At 35.9% G+C, this 26,645-nt stretch overlaps 1 protein-coding gene across 1 annotated transcript; it reads left to right on the top strand.

Annotated features, from left to right (window-relative positions):
* Positions 1-2,271: 2,271 nt before the first annotated feature.
* LOC149180878 (uncharacterized) lies at positions 2,272-15,039 on the top strand. The gene is given in 22 exon segments (XM_089416353.1): positions 2,272-2,659; positions 2,855-4,078; positions 4,339-4,494; positions 4,615-4,698; positions 4,935-5,054; positions 5,152-5,265; positions 5,348-5,440; positions 5,550-5,639; positions 5,934-6,004; positions 6,107-6,181; positions 6,320-6,407; positions 7,285-7,343; positions 7,523-7,586; positions 7,675-7,740; positions 7,950-8,105; positions 8,191-8,295; positions 8,440-8,675; positions 8,769-8,838; positions 8,921-8,980; positions 9,095-9,157; positions 9,247-9,326; positions 9,498-15,039. Coding segments are annotated over 21 exon segments (6,300 nt in total). The 5' UTR covers positions 2,272-2,659; positions 2,855-3,340; the 3' UTR covers positions 13,210-15,039.
* Positions 15,040-26,645: the final 11,606 nt, after the last annotated feature.

The raw sequence follows: 26,645 nt of genomic DNA on the forward strand, positions 1-26,645 counted from the left end.
TTATAGCCAAGGATTAAAGATAAGAAAAAAACGACTTTACCTCTGTGTTTTTAACTTCCATGGCTGGAGCTTGTTCCAATTGTTCGACAATGCAGGGCCCTGACATCTTTTGAAATTGGTTTGCAGAAGTGGAAGCCTTTCCTTTCATTGCATCCTTGAATGAGACTGATCCATTAGGGTTTCTAGATCTTGAAGCTCCACCTTGTAGGAGTCAAATTTAATATTATGGTGGAGTTCCTTTCAATGCCATAATCTTTCATCTGAAAGGAATCTTGTAAAATTTTCCCTTCATATAATAGACATTGAAATATTGTCGAGATACTCAATTTGTGCTGAATACTTTGCTTTGTGCTTTCCATCAGATCCAAAATATAGAGGTCTTTCCATTGGGATTTCTTAGGAAAATCTACAGGTTTTCCTCCTCTACCTTTCTATTGATTAGATCTAGGATGAAGGGGTTGCGAATTTTCTATTGAAGGAGTGGATCCCTTGAAATGCAGGATAAGAAGACATGTAGATCCTTATGTGTAGACCAAGTCCACCATCGCTCTCCTAGTCTTTCAATCCTCTACCTGTGTTGCCGATTTGGAGGGGCCCCCACTGCTGAATATCCATTGCAATGGATTCCCACCACCTACCAATAGTCACCACCAAACAAATCTATCACAACATCATGGGATCCGTAGCCGATCTACACCAAGAAAATGATAGATTCGTGATAAAGCTCCATGTATTTCACCTTCCCACCGCATTCTGCCATATCGTAGCCATCCTTCGTTCTGTGCCTCATGAAACCATAGTTTCACATCCTTGATCCAGTCCCATCCAACATTGTGCAACCCTCGATCTAGATTTGTGGTGACGCATGGAGAAAACGTGGTGCGAATCAAAACCCTAGAGCTCCCTGTGGAATCCATTCAATGATCAATAGATAATGATCAATAGATTCAATTAGTTTATTGATATTTAAAAAGGGTAAGAATTAGTTAAATTTTTATTTTTGAGAGCATCTAAAAAACATTCCAAAATTACCATAATTTTGATGAGTTAATTTGTAATAGTAATCTTGTTAAAAGCAAAAATGAGAAATTTTAAAAGAAAGTGCTTTTTATTTTCAAGTCTCTTCAATGCATGTCCCACAGTTAGCAAGGATTTGAAGAGTTATGTTATGGAGAAGTTTCATAAGCATATATGGGGAAAGAGTTGGGTTCAAGAATTCAACCCCATGTGTGATCTCCAACAAAAAGAGTACATTGGAGATAACATTCCATCGAGAGCAAAGATTCTTATTGCTCAATTAAGAACTAACTCGCATCATTTATAGTGCGAAACAGGTCGGTGGAAAAGACCTAAAGAAGCTTGGGAAGAGCGGGTGTGTAATTTTTGCACTTCTGGGACAGTCGAATCAGAAAAACATTTCATTTTGGAATGTGATGCTTTTAGAGACATCACAGATATTTACAATAGCATGTTAACTTGGGTTCCTTAGCATTGTATTTTTAGTGAGGGGACTCTTAGAAGGTTGGGTCAGCTCATCATTAATTTAAATAATAAAAGGATTTAGACAAAAAACAGGAAAGCTAGTTGTCCCATAGACTATAACTAATCTCATAAACGTTAAAGTTTCATTCATTCATATCACAAAAATGATAAACTGCTTAATTTCCAAACATTTTGAAAATGAACCAATACCCAATTTCACTACTATTAAAAATTAACTTTGACCATACTTATTTTCTTATAACACTTTACCGTTAATATTATAACTTATATTGATAAATTAATATTATTCTCACCATTGATCGAAATATAAAATCCTTGGTTTTTAAGTTTTACCGTAAGGGAACTTAACATGGTTTTTACTTTCGGACCCTAACGGAACTTGACTTAGTTTTTACTTTTATACCCTGCCCTTAACCTGGTTTTTACTGTTGGACCCCAACGAAACTTGACATGGTTTTTACTTTTGTACCCTGCCTTGACTTGGAATTTGCAGTTGTGGATGTAACGTTGAAGTTGTTTAAACAATCGTACCAACCTAAAAGTTTGGGAAGTCATTGAAATGGACCAGAACTTTACTCAAATTTGAAATCAAAAGAGAATAATATATATTTATTTGTTATATTTTATAATAATGTTTTTTATTTTTCCCGAAAAACCGTGTTTGAAATATTAGATGTAACGTCCATAAAATGTATGACCGTTAGCCTGAGGGGGCCACTTGGGCCATCGGATGTTGCAGGCGGGGAAATCGAGGGTTGAGATCCGCCCCCCTTGGTTGCATTCAAACTTTTGAATGAGAAAGAGGAAGAGAGGGTTTGGGAGGGAGTGGTTCATTTGCAAATTATTTGCATTTGGAACAGAAACACCATATAAACAATTACAGAGAAGAACAGGGAGAAAGAGAACACTAATAATGGGCTCAACGGCTCATGCGAATTTTTACCCATCTGCAATCGCATACCCTAGAGGGGATTAGCACAAAAATCATTCTGCGCGCCGAAAACCCAATTTTTACCCTCATTTTCATTGTGTTTTTGGCTTTAAATCCCCGTTGTAGGGTTTGGTAAATCGTGCCATTGAAAACGATTGCCTCATTTGTAGTCGCGAAAATCACGGGAAGACGACGATCTGCAGCTCATTTGAGAGAAAATTGGAGGTATGTTGGTTTGGATCTTCTCAGACTTTGGAGCAAGTAGAAATTTCTGTCTGAAATGACGATTGCATTAGCTAAGTCGATTTAAGTTCATGATATTCATGCCACTCAACTGTTATTTTAGGCGTTTAGAATGTTTTCTTTTTTCAGATATTCTGTTTCTGGTTGTCATGATGTCAATGTTCTTGCTACTTTCAGGATTCGAAGCATTCAGACTTCATTTTGTCGAAATTAAACTCTGCGAGTTGTTTTTCGGTTTTTTCTTCCTTTTTTCGAGGTCCTAAATTTTGGGGAAATTCAAGGGACTGGTATTTTCTCGTCTTCTGCTACGATTATTCTGTAATCAGCTCCCGTAACAGAAGATTTTGAAGTGAATCTCTTTGGGATCAAGTTATAAAAGTCTGAAGAATATGAGTCCAACCATTTTTGACCTAAAACAGGCATAATCGGACTTGTACAGTCCTATTTGAGCATCGAACTATAGGGTTTGAATCTCTCAGAAGAGATGAACATAGGGTAGTTTGGATACTTTAACCGTTGCAAAATCAATATTTACAAGATAGGTGAAAGTTTTTGAAACTATGTCAGTGGAAGTCGTGGTAGTGGGCTGAACCATTCGTCCTAGGGTTTTGCTGATATCGCTTCAGGGGAAATCTTGTTTTAATTCTCGATTGACGAATCAGAATGAGGAAAGCTGCTTCTCCTCTGCGTATACCTTTAAGGAACTCACCGAAAAAAATATTTCCAGAGTGCAATAATAACAATGCTGATGCTAATCAAGAATTCAGTGCCAAGGACCACTCTTTGTCTACTTTGCGGCCTCCATTATGTCCCATTCCAGAAGCTAACCACAATTTACCAGCCAGTACAAATGCAGAGCAAGATCCGTGTACTCCTAAAACAAGTTCTCGGGCAAAGATTTTCGCGTCAGGACAAGGCCAAGGTTCAAATCAGTTTTCTGAAAATACTTGCAAAGGATCTAATTTTGGTACGTTCGAGAACGATCTACACAATAGCTCAATTGGATTTTCAAATACCAAAAACAGGTTTGGATGGCATGAGTCAAGAACTCAATTTTCAACTGCCACAGAAGTGGATTTTGCCCAATTTTCTTCTACAGGCCTGGTGAAATATCCGTCCCAAGGAAATATTCAAGAGTTGAGCCTTTTGTCCGACCCTCCAGTTTCTATAGCTGGAAATCCGGAAAGCGTCCCTGGTTGGACCCCAAATGGTGTAACTAGATCTCTAAAAACCAACCAGTGTGTCAATGCAAGCACTGGGAATCTCCCGATGGTGCCTTTTACAGAAACCCAGAATGTTGCTCATGTAAAAGGTTTGCAATCAGACTCAAAGAACAATTTTGTGCAACATCATTTTGAGCTTCAAGAAGATCCATCTTTCTGGGATGACCATAATGTTCAGGTACTTAGTTAAACCATCCAATTTTGTATATGGCACTTGGTTTTTGGTAGAAATGCCTTTAAATAATTTGTCATTAATCTGATAAAGCGGAGACTCTTGATTTTTGTCCAGATTCCTGATAGTAGTCGGTATTTACTATTTTGCATATCAGTATTGAATCGCTTGCTTTTAGGTTGATAAACCTGAAAATGAAGTATTCTTCCAAGCCATATACGCCATTATTTTTGAAATAATTCTAGTTTGTTGTATGGCATCTGCAGGTTGTTATTCGTATTCGGCCTCTTAGCAGCATTGAAGTTGCTTCTCAAGGTCATTCTAGATGTGTCAGACAAGACAGTGGCCACACTATTACATGGCTGGGGCACCCAGAGTCTCGTTTTACATTTGACCTTGTAGCTGGGGAAAAGATATCTCAGGTGAATAGCTGGTTTTAATGTAAAGGAACTTTTTTAGTATTAGTGGTCTATCAACAACACCTTATTTTACACTTCTGTCTAGCAGTTCCATTCACAGACTAAATTGATGGATGAAAACAGGAAAAGCTTTTCAAAGTAGCTGGATTGCCCATGGTTGAGAACTGCATGGGAGGATACAACAGCTGTATGTTTGCATATGGTCAGGTGAGAATGTTTTGTATTATCTCCTTTATTATCTGTTACTTGATGAAAACTAATTAATTTTAGTTTGTTTAACTAACAGTAATATTTTCTTTGCACTGGTTTGCGCTCACTTGTTTTTATTGATTTTCTTCTGGTTTCCTTCCAATCCTCTGTTCGTAATATATGCAACATCCCTTTTAGGATTTTCTTTTGGGTCCCTATCGAACTTTCTTGTTTCTGAATCATATGTTATTCAGACTGGGAGTGGGAAAACACATACCATGCTTGGTGATATTGAGGGCGCAGAGCAAAAACTGAGTTCAAACCGTGGAATGACGCCTCGTGTTTTTGAGCATTTGTTTGCAAGGATCCGTAAGGTTTGGGCAGGCCGCTTTTCCTACACAAGTACTTTTTTGTTGTTTTTTTTGCAAACAGTCTATTTGTGGAGAATCATTTCTATTCAAATGCTTGCAGGAAGAAGATGCTCGAAAAGAAGAAAAATTGAAATTTATTTGCAAGTGTTCCTTTCTAGAAATATACAATGAGCAGGTTGCAGATCTCCTGGAGCCATCATCAACAAATTTACAGGCAAGTGTGATCCGCTTATTTGACTTGATAATGAAGTTAATTGAATTTTATCTAAATTTAATACTTAACTTATGTTGCACAGATGAGGGAAGATGCCAAGAAAGGAGTGTATGTTGAAAATCTTTCAGAAGTTGAGGTGAAAGGTGTCAATGATGTTATTCGGCTACTCCTGCAGGTCTCATATACTGTTGTAATAAGCTTTTTCTGATTTCTGCTTGTTGAAATGAATTGTATAGAAAGAAAGCAGAGTTGCAAAACTAATTCTCTTCATCTTATGACTTCAGGGAGCGGCCAACAGGAAAGTTGCAGCAACTAATATGAACCGTGCTAGTAGCCGCTCGCATAGTGTATTTACTTGTATAATTGAAAGCAAGGTATGGCATTCTGTTTCTTCTAACATGTTGCTTGGTTTATCTGGCATAAAGACATTTTTCTTTAGAATAATGATTTTGGATGTCGGACAATGATTCCTTGCATCCCTCCTTTAGTGTTAAATGCCCCTGTTGGCGCTGAAGCAAGGATGAGGTGTCAGAACTATATGTCCTGTTTGAGTGGCAATCTTCTTGGGGACTGTTTTGTTGTATGTTTTAAGGAGGACAAGAATTAGGATATGCCCAATTCCATGTTAATGCACTCTGAAGACTATATTTGTTGTGATTGTTTGGCAGTGGGAGAGTCAGTCGGTGACTCATCATAGATTTGGACGCCTAAATTTAGTTGATCTGGCAGGTTCAGAGAGGTATATCATCTTCTCTATAATTTTCTTGGAGGTACTTTTGAAAGAGGTAAATAAAGGTAGGATAACCTATCAAGCTGTGATAACAAGTGGTTGTGTTAACAGACAAAAGAGTTCAGGTGCTGAAGGTGAGCGCTTGAAAGAGGCCTCAAACATCAACAAATCACTCTCAACTCTCGGGTATTGAAATCAAGTATACCTTATTTTATCTTTTGATGGCTTTACATTGTTAATGCCATTGCAATATGGCTCTACTATTGGATCGATTTTGTTTATTGGCAATTGTATAATTTGAACCATGAAGCTGGACTTTTGCAGGCTCGTAATCATGAATCTTGTAAATATTGCCAATGGGAAAGCACAACATGTACCATATCGTGACTCCAAACTTACATTTCTTCTCCAGGTAAATGCTGCATAGGTTAGCACTGGTTTTTGAAGTAGCAGAGAAGTATCTAATTATTATTTCTCTCTTTTCCTAAGTTCCTGTTTATTGAAAGTTTAGCAGAGAACTGTGATATACAAGCATTCTAGTGATTTTGATACACTGCCTAAGGTAAAACATCTCAAAGCTGGTACTCAATCCATGATTATTGCTCAGAAATGGGCGACCAAATGTGATGTAGAACAATAGATGATTAAGATACAAATTTCATGGTGTATTTAATGGAGGTTTGCAAAATGTCTTTTGTGCATTGATCTTTGAAGTAACAAAATAGTATAGTGTTAATTCATTAATATGTTTATCTTTACCCAAGTCCTTTAAATTTGAAAGTATGGTTGGGAACTAGGATATATGTTTTCAGGTGATTTTGATGTACTGGCTAAACACAGGATTCAGCAAATTGCATGTTAAACATGCCTTTGAATTTTTCAAAATGTTAATTTGTTACTCATTTTTGGTTTTCTTACTAGCAATTTTTTATAAAATGATAAAAGTATCCTATATCTTTCACTTGAACCAATTTGGCTTGTTGCACAGATGTTAAGCCCCTTTGATGTCTGAGGGAAACTGACATGATGACAGAGGGAAACTGACTCTGGAAAGTCAAACACCTTGGTCACACACACACACACTCACCTGATGAGGCGGTTCCCTCTCCTAGCTAATTCACAGCCCAACGAAATTAAATCACACAAGCACATTTCTGGGCAGTTCAAATTCTTTTTGTTAAAGACTCTCAATATCTTTTCAAAGCTTTTTGTTGTGCAAGCATCAAATCTCTCAAACGATCAAGCAATTATCTTACAAATCTAATCACAAAATCCAATGGTGCTTTCAGGATTCTCTTGGTGGAAACTCTAAAACGACTATCATTGCCAATGTCAGCCCTTCTAATTGGTATACTTTCTCTAACGATCTTTTACATATAAAGTCACTCAGAACCTTTTGTGCACGACTAAACAAACATAATTCTTGGTGAATCTATAACGTGTCTACTTTACAATGGATTTTACGAATCTTGAATTTTGTATAAATGCTGACTGCTGAAAAAAATGCCAACTGTTTGTAAACTACAGCTGCACAATGGAGACACTTAGCACTTTAAAATTTGCACAGCGAGCAAAGTTTATTCGGAATAATGTAAGTTAAGAATCCTGATATTCCATCTCTATAAATTCGTTAATCCTAACATTCTGTTTCCTAATTGAGTGTTGCTGTGGTTTTGCAGGCATCTGTAAATGAAGATGCTACAGGAGATGTTATAACTTTGAAGATGCAAATTCAACAGTTGAAGGTATATTTACTTCTGTTGAATTTCATATTTTCCAATTTGTAATGACTTTCATGGTGGGGATCAAGTTCAGTCTATATTGCTTACAAAACATAGTTCTTACATGCATATTCATTTACTTCTGTCAAATCTCTTCTGGCTATCTTGCTGTTCTTGATTTATTGGTCTGTTATAAAAGGCTACTGGCTTAGTTTATTTAATGTTGTCTGCAGGAAGAAGTTAGTCACCTGCGTGGTCAGCTCAAAGGAGTGTCTTCCAGTCAAGAAGATGACTATGGAAGCATGGCCCTGCTGAGCTCTCTAGGACCATATGCATGGGATATGAAAGCTCTAGCAAGCCCACTGCCTGGTCATAAGAAGGCTCTTCGTGTAGGAATTCTGTTCATGCATTTCATTTCTTGAATTGCTTTTTGCTACTCTGCCTATAATTAAATATATTTTCATTTTATTGCAGAAAAGAGATTTAGAATCTGCACTTGCAGGAGCCCTGAAAAGAGAGGAATCTTTAGAAACAGCAATGAAGGCAATGGCTGCTGAAAATGAACAACTAAAACTTTTAGTAAGTTGCCAGATTTTTCGAGATAAAAGTTAGTTCTGATAGGGATGTCATCAATTGTGAAACAGTATATAGTTCATAGTATGACCCAAGAAATTTATATACTGTGTACAGTCTATGAATTTATTATGTTGTCTGTTTATTCAGGTCAAACAACGCGAGGAAGATGCACAATGTGGAAAGATGATGCTCCGTTTTCGAGAAGACAAAATTAAGAGACTGGAGGCTGTTGCTTCTGACAAGATGTCTGCAGAAGCACACCTTTTAGAAGAGAAAAATGTGTTAATGGAGGAGCTGCAAATTCTACGAAACCGTCTCGATCGCAATCCTGAGGTGACGAGGTTTGCAATGGAAAATATAAGGTTGATGGAACAGCTGAGAAGGTAGTCATGGAATCACGATTATATTCAGTATTTCAATCTAAGGCATGCCGCTTGTTAGAATTTGTTGCTCAATGGCAACTTATTATGTACCAGGTACCAAGAATCTTATGAGGGTGGAGAGCTGGAGCAAATGTCGGAACAGATAGCGGTATTACGAGATCAGGTGTGTGTTCTGATTAAAACATCCAAGTATGTTGAAGGCTCGTACAAACCTCTTTATCATGATAATGTTCATATTCTTGTAGTTGCTCGAAGCTTTGGACTGGAAGCTTATGCATGAGCAGGACCCGAACCTTGTGAACCAGGTCAGGAATTTGTGTTTCGTTCAGATCTTGAATCAAGTATTCATACTTGAATTTTGGATTAGTCCATCTGATAATAATTATTTTACCTATATCACTGATATGGTTGCTTTGCAGAAGGAATCATCAGAAGCAGAGCTTTCTGCCATCAGTGAGGAGAACGAATCGCTTCGCAGACAAGTGAGTACATTCTTTTGCTCATCTATTATTGGGGAATTTCCTTGTAAATGCATGCTTACAGTTCTTCATGTATTGACTATGTTCTTCAGGTTGATCTGTACCGAAGGGAAGCAGAAGCTCTTCGTAATAACTTGTGCTTCTGCCTAGAAGCCAAAGAAAAGTTGGAAAGGTACTCTTTCCTCAGTTTCTATGACATGGATTTCTCTTTGCAGAATGTACTAGCATCTTTAGTTGTAATCTCTTTGCAGAATGTACTAGCATATTTATGTGTAATCTCTTTGCAGAATGTACCAGCATCTTTATGTGTATCCCTTGCACTAATATTTGAAAAGTCTGGCAGGCGCGTTGATGATTTGATGATCCATTTTGATAAGATGAAGGTTTCAGATGCTGATGGAGCAGTACAGTTGAACTCTGCAATGCATGCTCCAGAGTTGAAAGAGGAGACATCATTTAGAGATGGTTTATCAGCGGAAAGGGAGCTTAAAGATTTAGTTGAAGCAATTAGTGCAGCCAGTCAACGTGAAGCAGAAGCTCAGGGAACTGCCATTTTTCTGGCTAGGGAAGTTGATGATTTACGCAAAAAAATAAAGGAGTCAGTTGAAGATAATGAAAGACTGATTATCATGTATGAGAAAGCCATGCAAGAACTGGATGAAATAAGGAAAGCTGAGGAAGATGCACGTGAAATGAATGAAAAATCCCAAGAACTGGTTCATTTTTTCAGGAATCAAGTTGAGGAACTTGAGAAAGAAATTAAAGAAAGGAATCATAAATTTTTAAGCAAGGGAGACATGTCTGGAAAGGATGATTGCCCAAATATCTGGCCAGATGGAACAAGCGCTATGAATGCTGAAGTAGAACATATAGTTCTTCATCTTAGAAAAGAGATTGCAGAACTTCTAGTGAAATTGCAGGATACATCAGAAGAGAATGAAAGACTGCTTGAGCTCTATGAAAAAGCAATGCGAGAAAGAGATGATGCAAGAAGAATGTGGTGGAATTCTGGAGGTAAGAGCATTTGTGGAGAGCATGTGCCAGACATGGAAGATGGAACGGGGGTAAATGCAGGAGGTCGTGAAACCTTAATTCAAGGGCATGAAGAAGAAATTCAAGACAGTGTTGAAACTACATTATTGCAGGAACATGCTAGTATCAACGGGGATGGAAAAGAAGAACCGGAGGTGATCCATATGAGAATGGAGGTTGAGGAGTGTCAAATGAAATTAAAGGAGATAACTGAAGAGAATGAAAGATTAATTGACATGTATGAGAAGGCAATGCAAGAAAAGGATGACATTAGGAAACTATGGCAAGACACTGTACAAAATAGGGCTTCCACTGAATTAAATGCAACTATAAGGGGCATTATAGAATCTCAAGAATTGAGAAATGAGACTGAACAACTAAAAATGGGGATTGTGCCTGAAAAGGCTTCCGATGAACTGAGGATAGAGTTGGAAGATGGTAAAAGATATCTGAAATTTGGCATGAAAGATGATGGACATCAAGAGGAGACAAGAGGAGCACTAGGAGCACCAAATAATGGAAATATGCCACAAACAGAAGTTGTGTTTGCATCCTCTGATGTTAAATCAGAGCATCCAGAGCAAAACTTAGAATTTTGGCAACAGGAAATGATTGATGAGATTCAAAATCTTCGGACAGAGCTCAGAAGGATGTCTCAAGAGAATGGAAAATTAGTTAAGATGCATGAGAAAGCTATATTTGAGAGAAATGTATTAGTGAAGTTGTGGCAGAAGGCAGCAGATTCTCTGAAGCATGCTGAGAATATAGATCTTTTGAAAGGAGATAGATGCCATAACATTGCCAGAAGTCTTCATATTGTATCGGGGAGCCCCCTCTGTTCTCCTGTCGCAAAAGAAACTGAAGGTCTTGAGGAAATGAAGCAGCAAGGAGAAGAAAAGGACATTCAGATTTCTGAAAGTCATCATGGAATATTTTTTACCCAGAAGGGAGGTGCAGTGGGTGTTCAGGAGCAGTCTGACTTTGGGAAAAACATGGATGACAATTTAGACTCTGATAGAATCTTTAGCTTGTTGACAAAAGAGGCAGATGAACTCCAATTGAAAATGAAGGAAATGGCAGATGAATATGAGAAACTACTAGTAATGTATGAGGAAACTGCAAATGATAATGATAAGATAAGGAAAATATTGCAGAAAACTAGTCAAGAACTGGAAAATTCCACACAAGAGAGGACACTTTTCTCCAGGGAGATAGAGGATCTCAAGTCCAAGCTAAAGAACCTGATAGACAGTAATGAAGATATGGTCAAGGGGAATGAGAAAGTTGTTCAACAAGACGCTGCATTAAACATAAGAAAGGACTCATCAAATAATGTTGATGTTCGTTTTGCAATAAACCAATCTGATGAACTTCAGTCATTGACAACTGAAAATGAGTCAGGCACAGATGTGGGGAACTCAAGGAAAGCAATCACAGTGGCAGTTTCTGCAGAAAATATAGAGAAGTTTGATGCACTTGTTCCTAACTTGCATGCGTGGATTGGAGAGAAGCTTAAAGCCTTGAAAGAATATGAACAACAGGTGCAAAAACTGTTTGAAGAGATGGATGTCAAGCTTGGAAAATGTGGATTATCAATGGATAACCTTGACATTCTTAGAAAGAAGTTTGAAATTGATCTGGATTTAATTCAGGGATAGGTTACAGAGCTTCTCTTTAGCATTGCAATAAATGAGAAAAAGCTTCAGGCTATGCAGTTAGAGCATGAACGTCTAGAAATGAGACTTCAAGAATCTGAACACAGTAAAGAAGATTTAAGTCATCTCTCAAGTGATGAAAGATGCAAATGGGCTGAAAATGGTTCTAAACTGCCGGGGGACAAAGATCTAATTGTCAATCAGGAGAAAATGCTTCAACAGGAAATAACTTTGGCAAGATCCAAGCTGGCTTTTGCACAAGAGAGGATAACAGAGATTACTCGAGTAGTTGACAGCTTGGGCTTGATAGAGATATCTCACAATGAGATGGAGTTTTTTAGAAAGGAATCAGAGTCTCTGAAACAAGAAATTGCTCATAAAAAACAGGAGATTGACACAATGCAAAAGTGTGCCAATCAAATGCAGGCAAAGAAAGTCCGGGTCTATAACAAATTCAGTGCTCTTGAGACACTGTTGTCTGATTTTTCTGCATCTGAAGAGTATTGGAAATCTCGGGAATCAAGGGCAAATGCAAAAGTAGAAACATTTGGATATCTTGTGAGGGAAAAGATGGAGGAAATGTCTCTTCTGCAAGCTGATAAGAAGGCCATTGAAACTGCGTTAAAGCAGACTATGGAGATTGAGGCAGTTACACAAGCTGAGGTATGTGATTTGACAGAGAAGGTTCAGCTTGCAGAGCAGCAGAGAATTGATGCTGAGAAGACAGTGGTAGTTCAGTTAGAAAAGCAGGCTGTTTCATCACCAGATTTAAGATCATCTTCAGAACAAGTTTCTACACATTTTGGCAAGGCTGCAACCTTGTTGAAAGGTGAAGAAGAAAGAAATAAACTTTTTACTGCCTTAAAAAAATCCTCAGATCAAGTAAAGGATCACAGAGCAAAGATTAAGAAGCTGGAAGCACATTTGAAGCTAACAGAATCTTCAGTTCAGCAGTTGGAGTCTCAGATACAGGCAGGCTCTGATGCTTTAAAGGAAGCAGAGCTTTCCTTACAGCGGATTCTCAATGAAAAGCAAATTCTAATTGACTCCCATGAAGAAGCAAGTCGAGAAATGGATGCTTTGATATTGGAGCTTCAATCTTCTGAGTTTGAAGTTGAAAGCAAAGAGGAAGAATTGAAGAGTAACAGGGAGGTTCTTCAAGATCTAATTAGTAGACTAGCTGAATTGGAAGGAAGAAATATCTGTGATGAGAAAATGAAAGAACAGATTGAACCTGATCACTGCTCTTTCACTCAACTAGTTCTAAGCAAGCTAAAGGATATTCATGCAGTCGTTTGGGAAGCAGACACTTCATTGGGCTCTCTGCAAGTTGCACAAAATGAAGCATCCAGGGAACTTGATACGTAAATGCTGGATATAATAACTGTATGGTGTAGTACAATAATACTAATGATGAATTTTTCTTTGGATTGAAATCCCAACCCAGACTGCTTGTGATCATGCTCCTCTTGCATGCAAACTTCAGAAGTCAATGAATATAATAAAGCAGAACAAAGGATTACATTGGCAAGAGAATTTCAAGTGTACAAGTTGAAAAGGGGCTGAAAATTTTCAAGACATGCACAAACTTGACCCCTCTGTTTGCCATGATATCAATTCCTTCTGTTAGGACCTTAATATTTGGTCAAAGTGGTAATGCACATCAAAGAACCAGTCCATGATTCCACTGAGTACTTATGCTCCTCTGAGGCATGGTCGATTGGTATTTCAAGCAATGATTTAAATGAAATTGGGAGTTTGTGGAGGGTTTGTCCATGTCTCTACGACATAGTGTACTGTGTAGCTTGGATTAATCATTTTCCATATTCTGTAGTCTATATCTGTTCTGACAGAACTCTCCAGAGTATGTTACTGATGTCCTATGTTTAAGATGCATCGACTCATAGAAAATGTTTATATATAGGATCACTCAAGCCATACTGTGTGGTATAAAGTTCTAGATATGCTTGTTATTACTCCAATGGAGAAAATTTAAAACATAGAATATTTGAAAATCAAATCTTTTTTGATGTTTCTCCCAATTTTAAGAAGCCATCAACTCTTCTGAAATGATTCTGGTCATTTCTCTCCAATGCTGTTGTCAGATTGCCAAGTTGGTTGTTAATTTGGTATGTGTACCCATTAAAATATAGCTATAATTTTAAGAGTTTATCATTATATTACCACTGTTGTAAATTATGTAAACCTTTATTGTTAAATGAGGTCCACAATTAGTGTGAAAGAAACAGGCATCTTAGATAAATTTCTATTAATTTCTTTCTATTGAACTGATGCCTGTCCAGTGTCTACTAACTGTATAGAAAAACCTATGCTACCCAGAAACCAGTCACCTTGGGATTGTTTCTGGTCCTGGAACTCAAACTGGGTGTTGGAAATTTCACCAGGTGTGTTTCCAGGGTTGATGGAAACCTGAAAGTTATCAACCCTGAAAAGCATTTCCTGGGGTTTCTACACTTTCATACTAGTTTGTAGGGTTTTTTTGGAGCTTTCATAGGTTTGAAGGAGTTCCGTGATCCATTGAAATTTCATATTGTGTCCTTGTTTCTTGACTTTTTCCTATATATGTCTATCCAACGCTGGACTCTAGGCATCCCCATTCATGGAGATTTGTTTTGTATTTCTGATTCATGGCATGAGGTTGAAAAATGAATATTTGTCTGTCAACTCCAAAAAAACATGCAAATATCAAGCTAAAGTTACTTTGACTTTGTGGATCTACAACATTATGTGAAGCCCAACCTAGTGCCTGAGCAATGCTTTAATCAGAGAACATAGATATTTAAACAGTTTATTATTGTACAGGAAGCTTCACTTCAGGAAGCAAAAGAGTGGGGCAAAAAAAGGTATTTTCTTCATCTTTATCCTCACTAAAATTCTATTCTATTGTCCTTTTTACGGTACTTGAATTGTTGATGACTTGCTTGACCTGTTTATGTGCCAACGTTGAACTTACCCCGAGTCATTGAGGCTAATGTTGAACTGAAATCCACAGAATATATATTATCAAGTTGACTGATTTTGGGGGATGGATATTGAATCCGAGTGAAGAGAATTGGTTGGGAAATTTTGAGGAGCGTGTGATGGTGCAACAGTTCCAGAACAAGTGATGGCATGCATTTTTTTCATCAATGACTAGAGAACTAGTCCCATTTGACCTATTTTGGTAGTTAGTGGACATTAATAAAGCTTTCAATTTCAATTTGTTCTTGACACATTTTTGAAATGGGATCTGTGAAGGCATTGCTATCATGAATGTCAGGAAGTATTTAAAAGTTGCTGAGAGGACCTGCTAATGAAAATGGTGTCCTAAGAGGCCTATGCTTGCAACTGTGTTTTATTAATTAGTGATGTTGGGCTTAATGTTTGTAATTGCATCCTTCACAGCCATTCAAAATGATTTGACATTGCTAGAGGAGTGAGAGGCTGATTTGGCCCTTCCCTCATAAGCCATTTCTAAAAATTGCTTGCAAACCTGGAAATCTAAAATTTCAGTGAACTTGATAGCAAGGTCGATAATGGGTAACTAAACTCTTAAAACTATAATGTTCAATATAGTCTATGTAAGAAGTGATATACCTTTAAAGACAATTTTATTAATGTCATCCCCACCATACAATCACCACTAATGACAGCTCACATTAGTGTAGGAAGGAACTAGGCTGTTTGCATTATGTGGCACAAATAGAGGTGTGGACATCATTGCAAGAGGAGAGAACATTGTCGAAAGGGGTAAAAACCTCTTGATCGTAGACTTGTGGTTGTTGGTGAACTTATTGCCATGTTTGGAACATGCCCATAATGTTTTCCATCATTTTGGTCTACAATTGTTGGTTTTGCTATGCAAATCCATGATGTTCCAATGCTAGGAGAGTGGGAAGCAACAAAGTCTAGAAGAACAATTCTGGAGCTAGTGTGGGTTTCAGTGAAAGTTTTATGTTAGGGTTTCCATAAAGAATTAGTCCTGCTAGTGCTGACCTCCTAGGGGTCGAGTGATGTTTGGAGCATGGGAGTTGACAAAGGCTAGAAGAATTATGCATAGACATGGTGTGGGTTTGAACAAAGTTTTATGTAACTTTCAAGCCAAAAGCAGTGATTCTCTTTATATAATGGTTTCAAGTGAAAAATTGCTAGTATGGGACCATTATGTGTTAATAATCAACAAAATAAACACGACCATTAAGGCAAGTTGAAAAGGACCTTGATTTTACTAGTTGTGAATATGATTCCACCATGACAACAAAATTATAGAAAATCTTGCAGAAAACAAAACCATGAATTTGTTTTGAGAGAAGCACAAGGGATAATGAATTGCCATTTACTTTTCAAGGAAAATCTCACCAAGAAACACAAGGGATGCTTCCTCACATTATTGAATGGTGTCACTAGTAAACTTATTGATGTAGAGTAATGTGCTTAACCTTGAGGGATTCAAACAAGGCACCCACGGGCACAGAACTAGCCAAATGCTTAACAACATTGGTGATAAGTACTTGAGCTAACCCCCTAGGGTTGAGTTACTACACCAATGGTTTTAGATTGGGAGAGTAGTGTAGATGTTTCTATAAATCACTTAAACTTTAGAGAGAGCTTAAGAATAATTATGGACAATAAAATTTCTTTAGGCCAAAATTGGAGAACTAGCTATCAAGAGGACTTAATTTTAAGGCTCTTACAACATTCATATGAGAAAAAAACAACAATGTGAATACTCACTGATCCACAAACTATTGTGGATATTCCATTGCACAATTTGTTACAATAGATTTGAAAATTTTACTTAAAATTTTGTAAAGTATTGTTTATTGCATATGTATTCAAATTATAATTATTGCGTCGAGAGGCTCTACAACCCAGTGTGGGGTAGATCTCACATAAAAAGGTAAAGCCCAGTATGGGGTAGATCTCACATAAAAATGTAAAGCCCAGTGTGGGGTAGATTCTACAGCCCAGTTTGGGGTAGATCTCACATAAAAAGGTAAAGCCCAATATGGGGTAGATCTCACATAAAAACGTAAAGCCCAGTATGGGGTAGATTTCACATAAAAATGGAAAGCCCAGTATGGGGTAGATCTCACATAAAAACGTAAACAACCCAGAATGGGGTAGATCTCACATGACTCACATAAAAACGTAAAGCCCAATATGGGGTAGATTTCACATAAAAAGGTAAACATGTAATGTAAACAACCCAGTATGGGGTAGATCTCACATAAAAACGGAAACATGCAAATGTAAACGTAATGTTTAACATTTAACATTTAACATTTTTAATCCAATGTCGGCCCTATTAAAAAATAAATATAATTATTAGTATGTATAAACACAATATAAATTTAAAATATAAATGCAAACGTAATGTTTAACATTTAACATTTTTAATCCAATGTCGACCCTATTTAAAAATAAATCTAACTATTAATATGTATAAACACAATATAAATTTAAAATATAAAGAGGTTTACGAACACTCGAAAAGATGTATGGTAAATAAATAAAAATAAAAATAAAAATAAACTATGGTAAATAAATAAAACATTTTTTTATATTTACTCTAAATATAAAATATAATTAATTTTTTTTAATGGTAAATAATAAAAATATAAATAAACTAGAGGTACAGTAAATAAATAAAACCGCTTTTTATATTTATTCCATAAACCTCTTTATATTTAAGAAAACTTAAAAAATATGTTTTATTTAGGTGAAGCCTATGGGCCAAATACCATGGGAGAGATAATTATTAATACCATGGGCCAAATACCATATTTATAAAAGAGGTATAAAGATGTATGATAAATAAATAAAAATATATCAAATAGGAATAGAAATCAACATCTAATTATATACCAAGCCTATGGCCCAAATACCATGGTAAATAAAAGAGATATGATAAATAAATAAAAATATAAATAAACCAGAGGCATGGTAAAAAAATAAAACCTCTTTATACTTACTAACACTCAAAATTAGGTTTTATTTAGGTGACGCTTATGGCAAAATACCATGGGCCAAAATATTATTAATACAATACAAAAACAACATTAACCGTAATATTAATATTAAAAGATTAGTATTATTTTTATTATTAAATCTAATATTCACATTAATATATTACAATATTAATATTATTAAATATAATAACTTTGGATTAATACAATATTAAATTTGTTATATTATAATATATATTAATATATCATGATATTAACTCTAGATATATATGGGAGGGAAGAACAAAGACATAGAGTGATAGAGGTGGAGACATAGGGGGAGTGTCAAGGGAGAGATGGAGATAAACTTAAGTAAAGGGGAGAGGAGGAATGAAGTGAGAGATGTAGAGAAGAGTAAGAGAGGGAGATGAGTGAGAGATGTAGAGAAGGGTAAGAGAGGGAGAGGGAGACACAAAGATGGAGGGGGAGAGAGAGAAGGAGAGAGGGAGGGGGAGAGAGAGAGAGAGATGGGGAAGAGGAGAGGAAGGATGAGAGAGAGGAATTGCAAGAGAGGAGGAGAGAGGGAGGGAAGAAGAAAGACATAGAGAGTGAGAAGTGGAGGGAGAGGGAATGACAAGGGAGAGAGGGAGAGAGAGGGAATGACAAGGGAGAGAGAGAGAGAGAGAGAGAGAGAGAGAATGTTTAGGGGTGAGAAAGAGACAAAGAAAGAGAGATATAGAGAAGGGGGGGAGAGAAGGAGAGAGAGAGGGATATAGTAACATAGTTGGAGAGAGAGAGAGAGAGAATACTTGAGAGAGGAGGAGAGTGATGGGGAAGAGAGGATTGGAGGGCAAAGAAAGAGAGAGTGATGGGGGAAGAGAGAGGGAGGTAGGAGAGAAGGGGAGAGAGGAAGTACGAGAGAGTGGACTTGAGAGAGAGGAGGAGAGAGGGAGGGAAGAAGAAATACATAGAGAGTGAGAAGTGGAGAGAGAGGGGGAGTGACAAGGGAGAGATGGAGAGAGAGTGTGTATGTTTGGGGGTGAGATAAAGAGACAAAGAAGGAGAGATGGAGAGAATGGGGGAGAGAAGGAAAGAGGAGAGAGAGAAGGATATAATAACAGAGCTGGAGGGTGAAGAGAGAGAGGGAATGAAAAAGAGATGGAGTTGGAGGGGGAGAGAGGGAGGTAGGAATAAAGAGATAGAGAGAGAAAGGTGGAGAGAGAGAGAGGGAGTGATAAGAAATATGTAGAGAGATGGAAAGAGGACAACAAGAGGGAAGAGAGATAGAAGCGGGGGAGAGGGAGAGAAGGGGAAGAGAGAGGGAGGGAGAGGAGGAGGGACGGATAGATAGATAGATTTGAGAAAGATAGTGTATGTTTTGGGGGTGATATAGAGAGACAAAGGGAGATAGAGATATAGATGGAAAGTGAAGAGAGGGAAGAAGAGAGAGATGGAGAGAAAGGGAGGGATAGAGATTGATAGATATGGAGTGAGAGAGCGTGTGTGTTTGGGGGGTTGAGATAGAGAGACGAAAGAGAGATGGAGGGAGATATATATATATATATATATATATATATATGGAGGGGGGAGAGAGGGAAGAATATTTATTGCACTAGATGCATTGATTTCAATTTAGATGGTGATTTCTAATCCTATTTCATTGCTTGCACTAGATGCATTGATTTTAGTGTAGATGTTGATTTCTAATGATATTTGATTGCTTGCACTAGATGCATTGATTTCAATGTAGATGATTTCTAATCCTATTTGATTGATTTCACTAAATGCATTGATTTTAGTGTAGATGGTGATTTCTAATCCTATTTGATTTCTTGCACTAGATGCATTGATTTCAATGTAGATGTTGATTTCTAATAATATTTGATTGCTTGCACTAGATACATTGATTTCAATGTAGATGATTTCTAATCCTATTTTATTGCTTGCACTAAATGCATTGATTTTAGTGTAGATGGTGATTTCTAATCCTATTTGATTGCTTGCACTAGATGCATTGATTTCAGTGTAGATGTTGGTTTATAATCCTATTTTCTTACTTGCACTAGATGCATTGATTTCAGTGTAGATGTTGGTTTATAAACCTATTTTCTTACTTGCACTAGATGCATTGATTTGAGTGTAAATGTTGATTTCTAATCATATTTGATTGCTTGCATTAGATGCATTGATTTCAGTGTAAATGTTGTTTTCTAATCTTATTTTCTCTTGCATTAGATGCATTGATTTCAGTGTAAATGTTGTTGTCTAATCTTATTTTCTCTTGCATTAGATGCATTGATTTTAGTGTAGATGATTTGATGTAATTGGATGTATGATGGTACATTATTTTTAAAGTGATTGGATTGATATTGTGCATTGATTTGAGCCTAAGCATAAAAAATGATTGACAATGTACATTGATTTTTGTGTTATAGTAATTCAACCTATTAATATTGGAGAGAAATAGAGACAAGGTATGATGTTTACTACAATATCTCGAGCTAAAGATTTAAATGGTTTATGATTTGAGTTGTTATTTACATATAATCGATATGAAAAGACGACAAAAGTAACAAGGGTGACAATAAGAATAGTAGAAGAAAATAGTTTGAGATTAATCACAACGAAGACTATTTGTAATTTACTATATTCTTATTATTCACATTTTCTATCATTCAACACTATTACATTATATTTTACATTCGAAATTTTCATTTCATCATTAAAGTTATTCACAATATTTATCATCTCAACAAACTGAGGTAACTAAGAAAATTTAAAATTAAAATGACTAGATTAATTTGAGACATATTTAACATACTTAAAATGATTATATTAATATTAGACGATTTTACATATTATTGATAAAATCAATCATCAGTTCATTAGATTTTCTTTGGCTGCACATGACTAAAACCAACCTAGATCCATCTTAACTCCGGATCTATCAAGCGTAGAGAGGGATCAAATCTCTCTTTTTTAAGTGCAAAACATTTCCTCAAGTTTTACACCTCGAGAGATTTGATCCCTCTTGGTGCTTGATAGATCCGAAGTTAAGATGGATCTAGGCTGGTGCAGAGAATAGAAAACAATAAAATAAAAAATCAAACCATAATTGACATGATATATCTTGGGAAACTTGCTCATCTGTGGAACAAGGCACTCGAAAGAATTGAACCCATTTTTCTCCTAGTGGTTGGTTATAACACAACTTGATTGCCTATTAGTGGTTATGTTTGACTCCTTCAACTCTTAACTAGAGTTATAATATCAACTTTTCTAGAGTCTTCATCATGATCACTTGGCTAGCCCCTTTTCCGCAAGTCATGGGGGTTGATGTGGCATCCTCTTGAATTAGGTGGATAAAACAGGAAGGTCAACTTTCGAGTGACAACTTTTGCAAACAGGCTTTAAGGCAATTCTTATGCCATTGGAAAAGTCTCTGTGTGTAGAATAGAAAAATGTGTGGCACTAAAGTGGCAAAGTTATGCCCCTCAAAAAACGTCATTTGATGCCTCAATGCTCTAGGAAGGTTCTAGAGCCCAATTTGCTACACTGTAAAAATGGTCTTTTGCATTTATTCCTCCACTTTTTCCACTCTAAAAACATTAGGATAGATGACAAACAATATAATGATCCAACCTTGATCACTCACACAAATAGCAACTTGAGATAAAGTATGTAGAATGAGAAACGGATGCTAAAATTGTACATATGTGTACACTCTTCATTTTATTATCTCATATAAGTAAGTACAAAATTGCGGTGAGATTGATCCAATTTAACTCTCTCTAATGTAATACAATAAAGTAGGTAAGTGATCAATTTTGACAAAGCCACCCATAAATACAAAAGGTAAGATAAGAGGCTAAAATTGTAAAAATAGCTCTAAAAAGGCACTAATTTAAAGGTTCTCATACCAATTAATATGATCACAAAACAACATTGTGAATACTCACACACAAGTATATAAAAACCCAAGAGAAAAAACATGCAATTATGAGAGACAATAACGAAAATGGTATGCATATGCACATTCTTTATCTATCATCTTATTTATAGAAGTACAACATTGTGGTGAGAGTAGTCAAGTTTTTTATTAAATTTCCTATGAAAAACAATAAAGTGAGTAATCAATTTAGACCAACTTACCTAAAAGTACAAAATATAAATTAATATAATATATGTTCACACATGTTAACCTCATTAATTTTCAAGTTCTATCAGTTTTATTATCATGAGCATATTAATTAATTTGAGACCCTATCCAATGATACGACATTGTAAATTTATTCTTTCAATTAAAAAGGTGATATAGATTGAATTTTATTGTTTCTTTGATCACTTTTGTGTAGAAATTCTTACTGTAAATCACCTGATAATGCAATATACTAAAGCAAAATACTTGATCTATTCTACAAACAAACTTGTGGAAGCTTAATGGATTTTGAGCAAGATCAAATAGAACACATATAACAGAGAATGAGAAATCAATTACACATGAACACAGAGGAATACTCTGGGGAAAGCCTTAACTAAAAACCCCTCTATCTGTATTATCATACAAGTGGAAATATCTCCGGATTACACAAAGCTTTAGCTCACAAGCTATCAAGCTCTCAGTACAATCCCTCAATGCTGCTCATAGATTGAATAGACACAACATATGCTTTCTTTCAGTCCTCCAAGCCTCCTATTTCCTTGCGCAGTTTCTCCTGGGTCCTCTGGTTGCCACCTGTGTGAATTCACCTCTCACACAACTCACCAAACTCAAAAATAACTACGCAATCCTCAAGGAATGAATTCCTTCTACATGCAAGTGATATCCTCAATGGAATATTCCTGCAACTGATAGTACACTGTCCCATCCTCTGATCTCAACTGAGTCTCTAACTGAACTGACATGCATGAGTTATTTATGAGAGAATATTCAGTTATCTAAAGTACACTAGTTACATGCATGCATGCATTAACTAACTGAACTCATAATTAGTTCCACAAACTGTTGGAACTAATCTGATTGGACTTAACTCAGTTAACTGAGCTAACTAATTACAACTCAAAGTAAAACTCATCTTGATCTCCTTAATTAAGGGATAACTTCCTCAATCAAATGGATAACTGTTGCATGTCTTCACATAGACTTCATGTTTGAGTTTCTCCAACTAATTAACTAAAAATAAATTAATTAATTATTTTTCAAACAGCTACTAAGATAAAATTCGAATTTTAATTATCAATTTTAGTTCAGGGACTAACTAAAATTGGATTGTATCCCGAAATGCTATTTATAGCAATGCTATTTTTAGCACTTCTATATTTAGCATTTCTTGTTGCTATTTTCAACATTTTGTTATATTTGGGTTTTCATGTTCATCTTTTTTAGAGAACAATAATTCATTTATATATATATATATATATATTCCTTGTTAAATATACCCAATGATACAAACCTTAATAAGTAGAACATCACTACTATAATGTATCTAATGTTAACATTTAGTGAAATAGAATTTTTTTTTTTTTTTTTTTCATCTTTATTACATTCTAATTTCTACTTCCAAAAAAATATATAAATATTAGAAAATTGTTAAGTAGTATAATCAAGTCACATGGTCTCCACTATACTCCATTATACAAGTAAATAATCCAATGTAAATAATTATATAGGTTATGATAGATTAGAGAGTGAATTGTAATTGACAAGACTAGTGAAATTGATTCCCAAACACAAACACACCATTGAGCCATGATCATTCATTCTTCAATGGAACACATAGAACTATGCTCAACAATAGAGTTAACGTTAACATTGACTATTGCATTAGAATTAATGATCAAATCAACGTTACATATAATATTGCCTTTAGCGCTGTCATTAACATCAAATGCATTTATACAAACATGTCTCTCTTAATCCTTAATAATGACCAACATGTTTATTTTATGGGTGCTATTCAAGACAATATCTCGGCCTTAATGGAGTCCAAAGAAATAAAAATAATTTGAAAAATACAGTGGAAATGATTTATCATTTTCTTATATTTAGTGCAATGTAATTATTATTAAATTTATGGGTAATATGTATAATTAATATATATATATATATATATATATATAATTATAATTATTATTGTTTGCTTGTTTATTAAATGAGTTTTAAATCATGTTTTTGATAATATATTTTATTTAAATTATTGATTAAATTGAACAATGTTTGAAAGCTGATTGAGTTAGTATTAACATGAATGGACTTATTGTCATTCTTCACTTACATGTTAATGACATTGTTCTTATAATTTTTTTTTGCAATTTTTGCAAGCAATTTAAAGTTTTCTAACAATTTTGCAAAAATTAGGTGTTTATTATTAATATTGATAATACCAAATATTACACTAATTAATAATAGAAAAGAGTATTGTGATAACACCATTGAGTGGGGCTCATGAGCTTGCAAACACTCATCAATTTCAAATTCCATTTAAATTAAAACCATAAATTATGTTGAGAAAGAATCATGGATAATGGAAAGCTTAAAAAGGTATTGAATACAAAAAAGAATGTTGAAATTTATCATTGGGATAAGGAAAAAATTATTTTTCAACATTTTAGGTGTCCTAATTATCCTATATTAATAATGTGAACTCTACATTTACATTTTTCTTTTCCTTGAAAAAAAATCATGTATATGCTTTGAAGCACGTAAGTAATTGAATTGCTCATCTTTGAAAAATGATTAAAACTATAAACCCTCTTTAGTGGACTAGGTTTGTCATAGATCGTCTTTTATATGGAAAGTTACATGCAAAATAACACCTTAGAAATTAAAGTTTGTATGTTGTTCAACTATATAAGGATGTACAAAAACTACATATTCTTTCTGATATATAATACATCAACTCAGCACAAGGAAAGAATTGCATAAATATCAATATAAATAAAAAACAAATTAGTCTCTACAAGATCAATAGTACTAGGATTGATCTCAAGTCCCCTTAGAGGGTTGACTATTGTAGGAATCTTTAAATGTAGATAGTGAAGAAGTCTTCATAAAGGATATTACCATCCCTAATTTCTTTCCATTTCCCTATACCATTCATTGGATGTAGCCCTTCCTTAAATGGAGAGTTTGCTTCCCTATTAAGTTCTTTGTACACATGTTCAAAGCAAACCAAGTTAAAACCAAATAAAAAACCTTATACTTCTTCAAGACTACAACATCTCTCATTTTAATTGGAGTAAAATTTAAGAAATCTAAAAGCATTATTTTACCTATAATTTTTGTTGAGCTAAACATTGTCACTGATATTAAAGGAGTGGTCATTGATGTCAAGTTCAGGGGGAGCTTGTAATGATCCATTTTGAGGGCATTTTGTTTGCAATAGATCAAATCAAGTGCTCTTGCAAGGTGCTTAGTTGGATAGCTCTCAGAGAGAATTTTCCAATGGTATATGACACCTTGAAAATTCCTAAAGGCTCAGAAGTTATTCAAGTTTGAAGCTCGACAAGGTTTGAAGGGCATGGTTCCTCTAGCAGACAGAAGGCGTGGGATGACAAATGTTTTTGTTAGTTATTGTGTGATTTCACAGTGTAGCACGAAGGCTTTGATTGAGGTCCTAGTAATGTTGCGGTCCCGCGTTTGACAGACTCCCTAGTGAGGGATTATGTGGAATATGGAAATTAACATGAATCCAACACCTAAACCATTTTAAATTAATGAAGGATTTTCTCGCAAACCATAAGATCTTGGATCCTTTCCTCGTATAGATGAGGTGGTAGCAAAGAGATGTGGCGATACGTGATTGAAAGACTCACATGATTTGGTAGCCTGCTAGCTTGGCATGTCAGTGTGAGGATGACATGACATGCAGATTTGACACTTTTGGGTGCCCAAGTGGTCCTTCGTCGGGTGACACATGGTAGTGTGATGACGAGGGATGACAATTGGTAGGACATGTCATTGCACTGTGCCATGACTAAGTCAAGCAAAGGTTTAGGGATGGGTGAATTGGCGCGGTAGAAAAATTTGAGAGACAGAAACAAGTTCATCAATTGACAAAACTATTCATGTCCCATAGTGGAGGTTTTGTATGAAAGAATTGGCATAGTGAGTTGATGGAGTGTGTTACACAGTATTTTGTCACCGACCCCGCATCCCATGATCCCAAGTAGAGTTTGTCCCTGAATGGCATATGTTCTGTGTCATACATCAAAATATCTGTCCATATCTTCCACATCACTCAAGAAGATCAACCATTCTCATTAATCCTGAAGTTGACCCTTTTTGCCTATGTTTCAAGATCGTCGCAAGACACTAGTATTATGTCTACGAAGATGGACCAAAGTGAACCAGGACCTCGCGACACCGTCGTAAGAGTACATATGTTCTCTGCGACAGTTGAATTTTAGGAATCATCGCAAGTCATCAGTATCTTGCTTGCGATGATAGCTCTGAATACACTGTTGCCTCGCGATGTCGTCTTTGAGTCTTAGTGTTTGACTCGCGATGACCCAAATATGGTAAATTAGTTCAAACAGAATGCTTCTGGGTGGTTCTGGAACTGGTTGTTGGGTCAAGGAAGTTTGCCTTTCCTCATTTGAGATGGTGGTTCTGCCTTTTGAGTAACCTCCCATGAAGATAAGCTCCCTCTCCCTCATTTATGGAGGCTTCTCCTCTTATAAAAGCATCCTCCATCGCTATGATTAGGGAGTTTTTGGTAGTGAGCAAATTAGCTAGTTCTTGGTGTTGAATTGATAGTTTGCAGTGTGAATTGCTGATAGTCTAGCAATTGGTTGTGGATTGCCTTAGCTTTATATTAGTGCTTTTGGGTGAGAGAGAGTCATCAGCCTTTTTGG

The sequence above is a fragment of the Pinus tabuliformis genome, chromosome 3_2 (genome assembly GCF_031772625.1).
Source record: "Pinus tabuliformis cultivar Carrire ecotype Pingquan chromosome 3_2, CPIR1, whole genome shotgun sequence".
NCBI lineage: Eukaryota > Viridiplantae > Streptophyta > Pinopsida > Pinales > Pinaceae > Pinus > Pinus tabuliformis.